Source organism: Macaca mulatta, chromosome 12, assembly GCF_049350105.2.
Source record: "Macaca mulatta isolate MMU2019108-1 chromosome 12, T2T-MMU8v2.0, whole genome shotgun sequence".
NCBI classification, from domain to species: domain Eukaryota; kingdom Metazoa; phylum Chordata; class Mammalia; order Primates; family Cercopithecidae; genus Macaca; species Macaca mulatta.
The window spans coordinates 48,972,813-48,989,843 of NC_133417.1; the positions used below are offsets into that span (position 1 = coordinate 48,972,813).

The following is a 17,031-nucleotide window of genomic DNA, read 5'->3' on the forward strand; positions in this document are numbered from 1 at the left end:
AATACCAAGATCAAATAGGCATAATACTAACAAGCAGTTTGCTTAATAATAGTCACCACACTAATTAACCCATCCAGAACATTCTTAATCAGACACTATTTATAATGTACAGTTAAGAGAAGCCTGGCAATAAACTGTTCTATGCGAATAAAAAAAAGAAAATAATACCTTACTGATGGGGTGAAACTGGCTTTTCTATAGAACTGGACAGAATGTTTGTGCTGTCCTGGCATTAACTCAATAACGTGACTATGCAAATAGGCACATGTCTGAACACTTCCTTTCTCTTTCCCAGTTCCAACTCTGGTGGAGGTGCTAATGAGAAGAGAAAAGGTCCTGAGGTAAGAAGTGAAAGAGAGAAAAGAAAGGGTCAGAAGAAAAATAGTGATCCACATATGTCAGGTTTCCCATTTAGTAATTTCCCCATTTCTCTTAAAGAAACTCTACTGTCCATCTTCCAGAATGCTTTTTCCTGTTTCCAAATCTCTTAGAAACTCCACCAGAACCTATTTTTATCTTTAGAAACATTCTGATTGCCGTAATCATTTCCAATCTGTTATTAGTCCTGGGATCTCCACTCCCAACTCCTTTCCAACCACTAGCCAATATGTAAAACAGAAACAGAGACCCTCTCCTGCTGCCCATCCTCTCAAACTCCTTTCCTCCCCACCTCTGTCTGCCAGTATGGTTCCAGAGGCATTGCCACAAAACCCCAGTACTATGTTGGGCAATGTTTAAAGACACAGCTGGAACAAGCACTTTCTAGACCTAAATGTATACCCCTTACCACAGACCCCATGTCCAAACACAAACCTAAGATCGACCTATAGGAATAACCAAAGGCCTTTGCCTTTTTCATATTAGCCAGGAAAAGACTAGATTTAAGAGCAGTTTTATATGCCACTAAGACTGATGGTAAGCAAAAGAAGTGCTCTGGGCACCTTAGCTTATTTCTGCTCTAGTCGAAAGGCTAGAGTATTTGCAGTTGACTCACGGAGGTAGTCAAAAGGCAGGCAATAAGGTTAACATGAAACAAGTCAACTTGGGACATTCATGTTGATTCATGTGCCACTGAAGAGAATATCATGGCTGAAACGCATGCCATGGTGGAATACACTCCTCACAACTGTCTTTTTGAGAGATTTTAATAAAAAGTACTTACTATAGTAAGTTCAACCTATAGAACCTCATAAATAAATGCCCAAGGGTAAAAGTCCATATGACAGAGATTATTAGTCATCTTATTTCTCAAAACACATTTGGAAGATAGCAGGTGAAAAAAATGATATTAATTAGTGTATGATTAAAGAGAAAGAAAGAGCGTGTGTAACTGATAAAAGATTATTCTGTATTTGAGTCAGTGAAGAGATATAAGGGTGTTAGTAACTGGAATAAGGAAACTGGCCTACATGGGGCAGACAAGGAGAGAGGGAGTTGATGAAGCTCAGCGTGTCTCACGTTCTAGCTCAGCTTTGGGGGACAGATGAGTAGTAGAGCCACAGTGTTGTATCCCTCAGGCTGGTGTTTCACAGGTGTGTTTTGTGCAACATTGATTCCATGGGACACATGTAGATGTTGCACCAGAGATGGTTTTGTGGGAAAACAAGTTTGGAAAATGCTAAGTTAAATAAAGCTAAACATTTCTTTACTATAAACTTCCCAAAGTACATGTTACTGTATATTATAAATATGTTCATTCATTAACGCTTTTTGTTCATTCAGTAAGTACCTATTGAGCACCTAATACATGATGGGGATGTGATAATTGTTTTCCAAGCCTACTGGAGTAAGAAACCTGTCCGCCTCCTCCTCACGCACCCCTGGAGGACACAGCTTAAGAATTAATGGACAACAAAGGATACTCTGGGAAATACTACTCGAGGCCCTAGGAGGTGCATAGCCAGAGTCTGAGAAGCATGGGGCAGCCAGATGGGCAGTAGCATATTTAATATAATAGAGATTGCAAAAGGAATGAGAAATACATTTACGTGGGAAAATGATGAAAGCCAAATTTGAAGCCATACACCAATGTGACAGAACGGTAGACAAAAGGACGTCTAAAATAAAGCAGGAGAACCAGTGAAAAACTGACAGAAAATATGGTTCAAGGCTAATATGGATGACAGCAGAAAAAATATCAACAGTTTTTATCAAAATGATTTCTGTAGATTCCTGGATAGAAACCAAATTGAGGAGAAGGAAAATAGAAATTAAAATAAATAACTTTTCCAAAACTAACTGCGAAGACACATTGAGGCAGTTCAGCAATCTAAGGCCTTGGGTGATTTACAACAAAAAACTATTCATTGTTGCCAAACAATGTGCTGGAAATTAATTATAAAATTAACATTTTTAGAATCTGGCCACATAAACAAATATCAAAGATAATTAAAAAATCATGCTAGCCCACATGTGTCCAATATATCACTTATATGATGAGCAGATTTATATAACCTATAAATTATAAAAGAAAAAATTTTGATATGGCATTCTCATGCATACACATACACCCCCATTCCTCATCACACTATCTTCACTAAATAAAGGAATCAAAAGCAAGGAAACCCATCCCAATTTAAAACTAGATGTTTGGATACCACATCATTAAACAGAAAGACACACTTATCCTTGACTGGTTGGCTGCAGTATGGCTGCATGCTCTTCTTTACTGGTAATGGCTAACAGCTAATATTCATAAAATAGGTGGCACATGTCTATGCAGGAGGTTTCAGTAAGAAACTCTGGCAGAATATTATTTAAATAAACTTGAATCACAGATGAGCCAATCATGATGCACACTGCACAAATGCTCTGGGGGAACACCAGCTAGCCCCACCGTGGCTGTGAGGCTATGTTGTTAAGTATTCAATGCTTGGTGACTGAAATTTTGCTTCTCATGGTACAAACTTTTAAAGCCAAGATGAAATATTGACAGCAGTCTGTGTCACAGGATACTGAGCAAGACTGTCTTGCTTGGACTATGAAGAATTTGTGATAAGATAGGAAAAACAGGATCCACAGAAACCAGCTGTAGTCAAAATTAACAAGCAAACCCTACTTATTGGCCTGAGTAATACATGCTGAAATGGAAAGAAAATTTGTAGTTATCAGACTGACCTCATTAGCCATGTCTGGTCCCAGGGCTACGACACTTAGCGAAGACAGCATCTTCCATTGAAAAGAGAATCTTCCATTGTTAAAAAGAGAAGCTTTAGCTTTCTCTTCTCTGCTTTAAAAGGTGCATCATTTCCTGATGTCTGTCCTTTCAACAGCTGGGATATATATGGGCTGTCATAAGGAAAAGATGGTTCTATTTCCAGCAGTCTATTCTTTTATATTTTTATTTCCCACTACCATTTCTAAGAGTCATTTCTGAAAATCTAACACTTTCCAGATAACCTCATTTATACCATTTGCTTATATGGCCTCTTCTGGCAATACGGTTTATGTGATTAGCATTATTTAACTTAAATAATTATGCCTAAATTCCCCATTCTCTCTTAATTGCGAAGTGTTTTACATTGTATACATTGCTAATTTAACTGCCTACTAGTATGAGCAGTTTGTCTTATTCAATTTTATAAAATCCCTTTAGGATATATTCCTCCCACGCAGAAAATTTAAGGTCCTTATGAATGTATGAGAATAAGAAAAGCTACCTTACATGTTGCCAGAACAAATGTTTATCAAACCCAGAGCCATCCTTGCTAACATATGTACACTCACTTCTCACGATCCCCACTCCCCCCTAAAAAGAGCTCTCTAAGAACAACAACAAAACTCTCTCGTTTACACAAGGTTTACTCTAGTAATTCAACACAGTTTGGCAGAGTCCTAGGCTAAACTGAAAACAGGAAATCTTTATTTTCCTACCTCCACTTTAAAGCATTCTCCGCCCACTGGTGGTCAGTTTCCTAAGGTCTTTATACTACTTTCTGAGTGCCCAGGTAACTCCCAATACCCACCCACCCCCCCACCCACCACTGCCACTATGGGTCTCCTTGCAGCCTGTCTTGAAACTAAGTCCCACTTTGGATCCAGCTCTGAATCATGCTGGGCTCTGTGTTATTGGTCGTGTTGGAAACTAATCTTAAATTGTCACAATGCACTCATCATATTTGGTGTTCAATGCGTTATACCTTTCAACAGAGGCAATATCTTAATTCAACAGAAGTAATCACAAATGGGATATGTTCAGGTACCATAGTAAGCCTGTGAAGATTATTTTAGGGGACAGATAAAGAAATCTCTATGAAGCACCTCAAGTTACTCCACTCAAGCAACAGGTATGTTGAAGTGGAGAGAATCCAGGCTGTGTTGGTACACAGGATTACACTGGCACTTCCTCAATTTTGGAGTTTATTCAAATCAGTTTATTTCTCTGAACCTCAGTTTTCTAATCTGTAAACTAGGATAGTAATATCCGCTCTTGTAAATTTCTCGAGAGCATTAAAAAGGAGAACATGTGTCGGGCATGACATGTTGTAGGAGCTTACTAAATCTAAGTAAACTCGCCAATCCTTGTTCCCCTTCATGATGTCCATATTTAAGCCACACTGAATAACACTACATTCCCTAGTCAGTCAGTGAACGAGTCACAGAGTTGACTCAGTTAGCAAATATTCATTCAAAAAATATTTAAGATCTTTCTATGTGTAAGAGGTTGTGTCTGCACTATGAAGCTTTTAGTATGTGAAGTGACATTTTATACATACTGATTTTGGTCTGTTAGCCCCCAAATTGTAAATTACCCATATAATCTTTAAACTAAACTGTGTTTACTAAACTATGTTACCTCTATCACTCAAATGACCTAACTTTTTCCAAACTTAATAATTTGCTCATCATTTTTTCTATTTGTAACTCAGAAGCCAAGTTTCAAAAGCTTCTATTTATTCACCTCATTTAATATGACGATGGTATAGAACAATAAAAGATTTTCCCAATATAGATCTGAAGTAATCTCTTCCAAGCAAGAGGAAGTAGTTGTTTCCCATGTACATTTGCTCTACTTTCTATGTAAGAATTTACCTTATTCACAAGTGTTCTCGTTACCTTTGGAATCAAATGTCTCCTATAGCATCAATAAAGCAGATGGAAACCCTAAAAATTGTCTCTCATCATGTGTTCTATTCCATGATTTTTTTAGGGGAAGCCATTACTTGGAGGTTGAAAATAGGATGGGAAAATGTACTGGTATTGAAGAAAGGATCAGTTTCCTCCTTCCAAACACATACAAGAATTCTCCTAGGACAGTGTTTCCAACTGGAGAGTCTCCTTTGGAACATGACATGATTTTACTGAATACTATGGTAGAAAAACAGCAATGGGACAACACTATGATGGATCAAATTTCCTGAACAGAGTATCAGAAAAGTAACAGAGAAGGAGACACTATATTTATGTTGATAGACAGTGACAAAAATATACTATTATGAAAGATGAACAAGCTATCAAAACTGATGAGAAAATTTGGGGAATAAAAAGGAGAAAATGTATGTGAATTTTATTCTAAAACCAAATGTTCCTTCTTTTTTTTTTTTCTTTCTTTCTTTTTTTAATTTTATTTAAAGAGTCTCACTCACTCTGTCGCCAGGCTAGAGTGCAGTGGCACGATCCTGGCTCACTGCAACTTCCATCTCCCGGGTTCAAGCAATTCTCCTGCCTCAGCCTCCTCAGTAGCTGGGACTACAGGCATGTGCCACCATGCCCAGGTAATTTTTGTATTTTCAGTAAAGATGGGGTTTCACCATGTTGGCCAGGATGGTCTCGATCTCTTGATCTTGTGATCCACCCGCCTCGGCCTCCCAAAGTGCTGGGATTACAGGTGTGAGTCACTGAACCCAGCCCAAATGTTACTTTTTAAAAAATTAAAATAAATAAAAAAATTTAAAGATTTATGTTTCAGGGCCGGATGCAGTGGCTCACGCCTGTAATCCCAGCACTTTGGGAGGCCGAGGTGGGCAGATTGCGAGGTCAGGAGATCAAGACCATCCTTGCTAACACTGTGAAACCCTGTCTCTACTAAAAATACAAGAAATTAGCCAGGCCTGGTGGCGGATGCCTGTTGTCCCAGCTACTCCAGAGGCTGAGGCAGGAGAATGTTGTGAACCCGGGAGGCGGAGCTTGCAGAGAGCTGAGATGGCGCCACAGGACTCCAGCCTGGGCGACGGAGCGAGACGCCATCTCAAAATAAATAAATAAATAAATAAATAAAATAAAAAATAAAAAAAGATTTGTGTTTCAGGAAAGGAGTTTTTCTTTAAAATTTGGTTGTGAATAAAGTGATTTAATTTTTCTAAACCTGAGTTTTCTCATCTGTACAATAAGAAAGGCTAGTCCTGGACTTTTCACAGAGGTAAGGATTAAGCATCTAATCAAGTCTAATGATTATCTTATTATTATGAGGCAAAATGGCATAAAGGGGTCTAGGCATATTGACTGGTTGTAAATTCAGGGCTCTGTCACTTTTTAGCTGACCTGAGGTAAGTCTTTTCTCTAAGAATCAGTTATGTCATCTGTAAAATGGGGATAACAATAAGACTGCCTTGCAGAATTATGTTTCCATGTTGCTTGGCACATATTAAGAACTCAGTTATTACTGACCATTATTTTTTATTATTGATAATAGTGATGAAGATCATCATGGCATTTAATCACTATGAGAGAAACACTCAACATTCTAAAAACTCTAGTCCAAGACTCCACTGGCCCTTTCATAGTTGAGCCTACTTTATAAACTAGAGACCCATGCCTTCTTCAAGACATATTTTTCTTATTAGTTCTTATAGTTTTGCCATCCACTTAAGGCAGGTACTTTTAATGTCACCTTCTTTTCCTTTGTATACGAATCAAGGAATTGTACTCACGCATAGAGATACATTAATTGCAAAAAGGTCCAATGTTATTAATTAAACTAATATATTCCTCCATTTCTATTATGTCTTTCCTATGATACTGTTTTCTGCCTTTTACTTTTCCTTGTCTTTACTTATATTCCTTCATTTTTCTGAGAGGTTCTCTCATTTTCCTTCTTAAAGCTGCATAAACCAGGAAAATAAAACCAGGAAATTTAAAACTTCAGTTTCCAGATCTCTGAAGCATGAACAGATGGACATCAAAAATCTAGTCTTTTTTTCTTTTTCATTTGCCTATCCACAACCTGAATATATCAAAATTACCAGCAAAGCCAACTTTCAACATAACCACCTTTTTTTTTTTTTCTTTTGGCTCCCACATTAAATGTTAGGACACTAAGTACTGATTCAATTCAAATTGATTATACTGCTATCTAATTTTCAAGCCACAGAAACTGACCTCATCCAGAATTAATATTGGAAGACATTATTTTGTTAATTTTACATTTGAAATAAAACCTTTAAGTATACAAAATGAGGTATAAACACTTCTACTTACTTTAGCTTTTCTACACTTTTTAGTAGTTCTTAGTTCAGAAAAAGGGAGTAAAAATAAAACAGATGGATAAATTTGAAATATCTGACTTGCTGGGCCATTACTTATAATTACAATATAAGCAAGGCTTGAAGGCAAAGACAGCAAATACTCAGTGAAAACACTGAGTGAAAAAGGTTCAGAGAAAGAAACAGTCATTCCTCATTCAACAAAAATTAAAAGTGCCTATTATGTGCCAGGTAAATTAGCTAAGATGTCCTCATGGAACATATAATGTGGCAGGTGCTTCAATCAGGAAAGAATTAGGTGATACAAATGAGAGCCCAGCCCTAGAAAGGGAGTTAGTGCCAGGGAAGGCTCTGTAGAGAAGCTGATCTTAAGCCGTGACCTCCATGATAATTAGAAGTTAGCCAGGTATGGGAGCAAGAGCTGGGATGTGCTTAGAGTAACAGCATGTGCATAAAGCCCAGGGCAAGAGAGAACGTGGTTCAGAGACAAAAAGCAAAATATGGCCAGAGCATTGACTGGGCAGAGATAGATGGGAAAGTGTGGGGAGGGAAGGGACAAAGATGAGGCTTGCAAAATAAGCAGGGAGAGGCCTTTCTGTCCTTAATGATACAAGTGACGGGTCAGAGTGGGTCTGAATAAACATTCAGGATATGGCTTGAATGGACCGGGGCAAACATGCCAGAGCAAACACCAATGTTCAATCTTCCCTTGTCTTTTCAATTCCTACTAAAATAATGGTAGGGAATTTATTTAAAAGGCATAGGCTCACAAGGATAAAATGAAAAACTGGGAAGGACAGCAATGGAAAAGAATGTGAACCAAATTTCAGAAGATGGAAAGCAGATGGATGAGTGATGGTTGAGCAGAGAGGAGGAGGCAGAATTGTCCATAAGCATGCAGGGTTTTTTTTTTGTGTGTGTGTATGTAGTTTTAGCCAAGAATAAGGTTGCGTGTTCCACAGAAACTCTGAAAGGCTCAGGAATTTATCAGTCCAGGTTCCTCTATATAGAGGGGCACTTGTGGAGCAAAACTGAAAACAGAAGAATTGATAGTGATTTTACATAGAGAGAAAACAAACCCCTTGATAACTTCTCTAAGCCCATGCAGCTCCCACTTCAACAGCAGAAAGGATGCTTCCTAACTTGAGGGGTTAAACCGGAGACCAGGGGAGGCCAAAGGCAAGAGTGAGTGAAGTGAAAGTACACCCATTCATTGGTGATGTTTCTCCAGAACCTATCGCCTATTTGGCTCCCAGATAGCTGGAGATTCCCCTTCTAGTAAATTATGTAAGAGCCTTTCTCTGGAAACTAACTAAACTGACTTACTGAAACTGAAATGTGGGGATGCCACAACAAAATAATTGAATTTGTTTGTTCATTCCATGAAAAAGGTCACCAGTCAACAAGTCCTGTCTCTGAACAGAGAACTTCTAATCATCTGTCACAGTCTTGCTCTCTGATATGAATGGACAGCCAGGAACCACCAGCCATTTGAAGAAAACTCATAACATGAAATAAACAAGACAAAGCATAAGGAAGGAACTTGTGATATGTAAGTGCTGGAAAGGGAAAAGCATGGTCCCTTTAAGTGATAGGGAATGGGGGAAGGGAAGTGCTGGGTAGAGGAGGGTGGGGTCCATGGCTAGGGCTAAACCTCCATGAACCTAGGTGAGGACAGGCATTTCCTGCCTAAATGTTGCATTTCCCAAGACACCCTGGCCTGCCAAGCCCCCATCCTGTGCCTATAAAAACCCCGAGACCCCAGCAGGCAGACACACAGGCAGCTGAATATTGAGAGAAGCACATCAAGGGAGGAACACACGAGTGGCTGGACATCCAGAGGAACTCACCGACAGGCACCGGGTGTGATCGATTCTTCCGGTACTCCAAGGAAAGAACCCAGGATACAGAAAGCCCTCTGACCTTGCGACAAGGTAGAGGTTTAATTGAGATGGTTAAGACAAGGCGCCGATAGCAAAACTAAAAGAGCACCCTGTAACACATGCCCACTGGGGCTTTAGCTGTAAACACACACCCCTAGATACTGCCATGGGGTCAGAGCCCCACAGTCTCCCTGTCTGTATGCTCTCCTAGAGGTTTGAGCAGTGGGGCACTGAAGAAGCAAGTCACACCCCCACTGTACACCCTGGGAGGGGAACAAGGGAACTTTTCCCGTTTCACTTGGAAGAAACTGAGACAAGGTATAGAACAGAAGAAAACTTAAAAAAAAAAAATCCTATAAGAAATATCCACATTGATAATTGAATCCATGGCAGAAAAGACAAATGCAGTAAGAAAGGACATCCAAGAACAAGAAAGAGTGCTTGCAATTAAAAATATCATAACCAAAAAATAAATAAATAAATAAATAATCAATGGAAGCGCTGAATGATAAAGTGGAGAAAATCTTGTAGAAAGCAGAACAAAAAGATAAACAAAAAGGAGGAGGATGGGAAAAGAGAAAAATAAGGTCAATTTAGGGGTTGAAGAAAGTGAATACCAAGAAAATAGTGTGGGAAGAAAATCAAAGAAAAAAATATAAGAAATTTATTTTTACTGATGGACTCAGTTCTTAGAATAATAAAGGAACCAAAATTCAATCCAAGTAGGATCATTATAGAATTTCAGAATATCAGAAGTAAACCAGAAGGTCCTAATACCTTTTGGGTGATGGAGCAAGGGAAGTCAGACGCAAGCAGTCAGAAAAAGACTGCCGTCAGACTTCTCAGGAGGAAGTTTAAAAAGCAGAAAACAATGAAACATGACCTCAAAATTTTAAAATAAATAATTTTAAATAAGAGTTCAATAGTCAAATATCAATCAAATGTGAGGTAGGCTAGAGGCATTTTCAGGCAATCAAGTCTCTTATGTACCCTTTTTCTTGAGCAGATACTGGTGGATGTGCTCCTCTATAAGCAAAAAGTAAACCAAGCTTCCTTGAAAGACATAGAATCCAGGATATAGTTGACCCAAGGGCCCAAAGAGCAAATAGAACAAACAGGAGCAAGAGAATTGAGGCCTCCAGGAAGGTAGAATCCAAGAAAAAAAATGGAAATGATAGGTTTCCTAATGTGGCCAGCATTGAGCAGACGAATTAGTGACAGTGACAGAGCTTGGGAATGGATTTGTTGATAGTGACAAAGAAACCAAGCAAATAAACCCAAAGTAATAATTAGCTCCAGTAAAAAATGAAGAGTTGTTTGGGAAAGGAAATCTAATCATAGAACACAATGAGGCTCAGCAGGGAACACTTTTTACATAGTAATAATGCTGTAAACACAATATTTATTTAACAAAAAGTTGAGATATAGTCATATTGGAAAAATAGGGTAAGGGAAAATGTGTGTATGAGTCCACGCTTATAAAAGAGAGCAAACTAAATCATTTCCAAAGGCAGGAAAGTCAATAGATTTCACACATTTTAAAAAATCAAGAAATAGCAAGATAAGAAATGACTACAATTCTCTCAGAGTATCCTCTGAGGAAGGTATGGGGCATGGGGGTAGGGAGGACTGAGGAAGATGATTTTGCTTTTTATTATAAAACTTTTGTGTACTCTCTGATCTTTTAAAACTAAATACATGCATTATCTTAGGGATTCATGATTTTTGTAATCTCTGGAAATATTGTGCAAAAATCTATTTGAATATTGCCGCTTAAAATTTTTTCTATTTTTTTCCGTCTGGAACTCCTATTAGACATATGTTGGATTCTCATCTTTTAAGATTTTAACATCTCTTTCCTATTTTCTTTTTTTAAAAATTTACATATATAAATATAAATATAAATATATATATGTGTGTGTGTGTGTATATATATATAAAAAAATAAATGATGGGGTCTTGCTCTGTTGCCTGGGCTGGAGTGCAGTGGCATGATCACAGCTCAATGAAGCTTCCAATTTCTAGGCTCAAGCAATTCTCTTGCCTCAGTCTCCCAAGTAGTTGGGACTGCAGACTCATGCCACTATGCTCAACATTTTTCCTATTTTCAATTTCTTCCTCCATTTTGTTATATTCTTTTAAATTTTTACTATCTAGCTTCTAGGCTGTCAATTCTCTCTCTCCCTGTTTTATTTTTTGAGATGAAGTGTTGCTCTGTCGCCAGGTTGTAGTGCAGGGGCGCGATCTCAGTTCACTGCCACCTCCGCCCCCCACGTTCAAGCAATTCTCCTGCCTCAGCCTCCCGAGTAGCTGGGACTACAGACGCCCAGCTAATTTTTGTATGTTTAGTAGAGACAGGGCTTTACCATGATGGCCAGGATGGTCTTGATCTCCTGACCTTGTGATCCGCCCACCTCGGCCCCTCAAAGTGTTGGGATTACAGGCCTGAGAATATAATTTTCTCTTTATCAATGTGTGTAATACTTAGCATGTCCACTGAGTTAATTTTGATGAATATATAAAAATTCTATTTAGTCCTTTAAATCATATGCATTTTTTATGGCCTATTTTTTTATTTCTCATGTTTTCGATTTATTTCTTATACCACTATTTTTTTTTTTTTTTTTGAGACGGAGTCTTGCTCTGTCGCCCACGCTGGAGTGCAGTGGCGCAATCTCGGCTCACTGCAAGCTCCGCCTCCCGGGTTCACGCCATTCTCCTGCCTCAGCCTACCGAGTAGCTGGGACTACAGGCGCCCGCCACTGCGCCGGGCTAATTTTTTGTATTTTTAGTAGAGACGGGGTTTCACCATGGTCTCGATCTCCTGACCTTGTGATCCGCCCGCCTCGGCCTCCCAAAGTGCTGGGATTACAGGCGTATACCACTATTTTAAAACCTACTTTATCTTCTCTATCCTGAAGTCCTAGTATCTGAAGTTCGTGAGAGTCTAATCCTATAGTGAGTTATTAGAGCCGGTTTCCGACTTGCTTAAAGTCAGAAACTTTTGAACTAGATAATGGATAGGACACATCAGAAGAGAAGGTTTTGTGAAGAGGTGAGGAAGGTGACAAGTTCACTTTTAGGCATTACTCAGCATGACTTGGAAGAGCTATTGATGCACCAAAGTGAGTCAATGGAAAGAGGTCTGAATCCAGGTTTTATTTTTTCCTTAAAAAGAAAAAAAACAAAAAAAAAAAACCAAAAAAGAACTAGTCTTCTAAAGTCTAAGATATTTACTTAAGCTGTTAGGCAACCAGCAGGTATTTATAGAGTGCCCATGCAAACTCAAATCTCTGCTCTTATGGGGAAAATAATTAGAAGAAAAATCAGACCTTTTAACATTCTATGGCTAAATTTCCCTCTTCTGAGCTTTGAAAAATTTTTGCACGTTGGTTGTTTAAAGATCACAATAATCCACGGTCTTCTTTCAGAATATAGTGAACATTACTGTGAGGTTCAACATTATTTGCAGAAGAGTTTTTTACTTTCCACCTTGAAACATTTTTTCTTTGAAAAGTAAGTTCACGAATATGGGCAAATATGCTCAGTAGAGACTTAATATGGATTCAGAGTTTGTGTTAATGTTATTGTGGCTCAGAGCCACAAAGATGCACAAACATCTCTATAAACACTAACATGGGTATAAATGAAAACTATATACCTTTAATCACATAATACATATTCCAGAAAAGGTATTATTCAATGGAGTTCTCATATAAAATAAAAAATTTTCTTGTAAATTAAAAAGGTAATTATTCCATTATTTAGATGTATCGAGAGTCTGCATGGGCTATCTTCAAGTATAGTGTGTATCACCTGAACTGTCAATACATGCTGTAGTTTATACACACTTAACAATTCAGCAATGTATGCCAGGGTATAACTGAGTCCTAATGGTGTCAAAGGCTGGATTATTCTAGAACTAGACATTAGTTTGGGAATACAGACAGCAAATGGCCAGATGGCCCTGCAGTAAACTGTTGAAGGCCATTTAAAACCAATCCATGTGTAGATGTATTTCAACAGAGAATTATACGCAACAAATCGATGAGATACTAAAAATTGTGTTACGATATCTTTGTTAAGCCAGAAATAACATTCCAATTTTATAGGACTCGAACTAAAGCAAATCTTATTCTTTACTTCCCTGTGTAAATAAATGAGCAAAACCAACTCTGTTGTCTAGCAGGTTTATGGCCCACAGTACGTGCTCACTATGCAGTTGCTGAATGAATGAATGCCTTGGTATGATGAAGTGGAAAAGGTTATGCATACACTATTCTCTCCTTCTCTGGGTCCTGAATGTTTCTGTATACTGCTGTGTGGTTTGGTAATTTGAGTATGTTTTATTTAGGTGGCTTGCATATGTGAAGTGGAAAGAGGTAAGGTTGGTTGAAGGGTAATTATTTCTTGATGGAAGAATATAAAAAGTATAAACAGATCAGCTATTGCTTAAGCAAACTCAGCTCTTCATTCCTGATCTACAATGCAAATGGTATACAAAATAAGGTTTCATTAAAGAGTGACTGTCACATCAACAGGAAAGAGAATGAAGACCTGCTATGCAGTATTATTAGATATATTGAATTTGTTGTCACTAAGATCAACAAAATACTGCTTTGAAGGACTACACACTGTGACATAGAAATTGCTTTGCTACATAGAACACTCCTTTGATATAAATTTTTTTTCATTTTATTGTAATGGGGTTATACTTCCAGAAGAAATGAATATCAATTTATTGATGACTTGGACTACTATTTAAAGAGTAATACACCAATTAGAAAGCATCTGTGATAACTAACAATCTATTTTGAAAGAAAAAAAAATTAGAATCTTTCTATTACATGATATCCCCATCACATGAAATAACTTCATTATCGTAGGATGTGGAATGGGACTTTTCCTATCATCTTGGTATTTCAGTTGAGGCTCTAATGCTGAGGATTAATACCTACAAACACTAAACAGAGGTGCCAGGCATACCTCTGCAGGACTTGCTAAAGACAGAAATATTATCTGTAAAATATTCTTACCCCATCACTCTCTAACAGCCTATATAAGAAAAGGGTAGAGACTGGGATGCCTGCCAGGAGAGGGGCTGGCATCTCTTTCCCCAAGCTGGATGGCTGCCAAACTGCCGAAACTCAACACCTGCCTCCTTCCACTCCTAGAACAGAGCACAGAATTCTTGGGAGAACCTACTGCATGCTTCCTAAAATATAGGGCATAGATCATGGTGATGGCCCTGATTTGAGATTCTGAAGCTAGGAGACTGACCGAAGTTGTCAACATGGCATGTCAAGGAGAAAGACAAGCAATGGAATTAGTGTCTATTTTTACCATTTGTAAGGAAGAAGACGACTGATGTGTTTTCCTCTGGGTCTAGTGGTGCGGGGAGGGAGCTAGGCTTACACAGTATTGAAAGGACCATGTTTTAAGAAAACTGGGCCTGTAAGGCAAGGTACATGCAAGTGGGGTATGATCTGAGAAAAGGAGGTGATTAGAAGTCACCCAGACAGGGTTTCATCCATGACAGACGTACTACCTCTGTGTATGAGGTCTCCACAGGTGTGTCTCAAAAGAACATAACTAAGTGCCATACAAAAGACCCAACCAAAGGCATCTGATACCTAAGAGAGGCCCTCAAACAGCACCAGCTATGTAACTAGCTTACTCCCCTTTTCTCTCATCCCTCCTCCCAGTCTAGTCCCTATTTTAGAAGCCTGAAGGAGAGGGGAGAAGGCATGAACAGATGTGTAAGTAACTGATCTGTTGAACAGGTTGGACTTTATAGGGTATAATGAGGGAGCAGTTTTAGTTTCCCTTCCACCATTGCCTTCAATCACACTCTCAGATCATCTTCTTGTGGGTGACAACATGGGAAGACACTATGGCTTTCTGGCTTGTGGCTAATTTCTTCTGGTACTGTTAGCATGTTTTTCTCCTTCCTACATTATAATCTAAGGTTAGAAGAGGCCTTTTCAAGCACAGTGCTAAAGGTAGAAACCACAAAAGAAAAGAATGGACTTGGTCGGGAGCGGTAGCTCATGCCTATAATTCCAGCACTTTGGGAGGCCGAGGCAGGTGGATCAACTGAGGTCAGGAGTTTGAGACTAGCTTGGCTAACATGGTGAAACCCCGTCTCAACCAAAAATACAAAAAATTAGCCAGGCATGGTGGCACACACCTGTAATCCCAGCTACTTGGGAGGCTGAAGCAGGAGAATTGCTTGAACTCAGGAGGCGGAGGTTGCAGTGAGCTGAGACTGCACCATTGCATTCCAGTCTGGGTGACAGAGCAAAACTCCGTCTCAAAAAAAAAAAAAAAGAATGGACTCATCTGTGTAAAATGAAATAATATATCACAAATTTCATAAATACAACTGAAAGACAACCCACAAAACTGTAAGAAATATTTGTAACATACACAACAGAGTTAATCAGTTAACTCTAGGAAATCAGTGGGGGCTCACTGTCAGATTCAATTAGCTCCCTCTACTAGATGACCTAGTAGCTGTGTGACTTCAGGTGATTCACTTAACATCTCCGGGCTTCAGTTTCCTTTTCTAAAAAGGGGGATATAATACCATTACTGACATTAGTGGGTTGTGGGGAGGATTAAATAAGCTAATTTATGTAAAGCACTTAGCACAGCATCCAGGCAAGAGTATGTACTCAAATAAACCTCAGCCTTTTATCCTCATTACCATCATCAAATCTCCAAGTGGCAAGTGATGGTAGTAAAAATTGATTTGTAACCATTCTTCCCCTATTTTGTCTGTATTAGCATAGTTTTCCAGAATAAGCATGTGTCACTTTGGTAGGGAAGATACACAAACTATTTCAATTTAAAAATAAGAATAAAGTCATTTGTGAGCCTCTGCCAACGTTACAAAGTAGAGAAAAGCAGCTGCAGTTTCTTTCTTGGGCTATAGATGATCCTCCTGTTCAATTTGTTGTACATAATGTCCCTGTGCTATTGGATAGGCAAGGTGGTTCTCCTCCAATGGAGGCAAGAGCCATCTGGTCATTCATTGATAGAAATAAATATCTGATTACCAATTACGTTTCCACTGATCAGTATATACACATACAAGATACGCAAAAGATACAAGGGCCTTAGAAAACAGTCACAGGAATAGAATCAAACATTTTGTATCACAGCATTGTATTATGTTGTCACATCGGGTTTTACTTGTTTATCATATCACCTCATTTACCCTAATGAAAAATTACTCCTCGGACTCAGTTTCCTTTACTGGCTTCACCATTCATTCTGGGCACAATTTTATAAAAATAAGGCAAATGGAAAGATACTGATGTCACTGTCAGATGAAGCAAAACCACATGAGAGGCCCTGGCTCTGGTGCTCATTTAGGTTAGGTTGAAGTAAGAGGGAAGAAGTTCTGGGATGTATGTGTCACAGTATTTCAAATGGCTGCCTTCCGCAAACAAGCTCAATTTACAAGAGAAGCACACATAAGGTAGAGGAGGGTTTCAAGTTTTAAACTATGTTACTAAGTACACATTTGGTTCTAAACTTTAAAGCAGCGCTGAATTGCATTTGGATAGAGTTATAGCATTGCTTTAAACACACACGCACACCCAGAGACACACACCATGGAGGTAATCCAGTTACTCCTGCAGCACAGATGTGCACAAGAATGCTCTAAGTGATTAAGATAGGGCTTTAAAGTTAGTTAATTAGAAACATCTCTTTTTCTA

General features: G+C 38.6%; 1 protein-coding gene across 50 annotated transcripts in view; it reads right to left on the reverse strand.

The window, feature by feature from the left end:
• The window catches only part of GTDC1 (glycosyltransferase like domain containing 1), a 376,627-nt gene that overhangs the window by 65,582 nt on the left and 294,014 nt on the right, over positions 1–17,031 (reverse strand). For 32 of the 50 annotated variants that reach the window (XM_077956021.1, XM_077956001.1, XM_077956029.1 and 29 more), the window contains one exon: positions 169–336. In XM_077956021.1, coding sequence (XP_077812147.1) covers positions 169–336 — 168 coding nt within the window. 50 annotated transcript variants of the gene reach the window in all.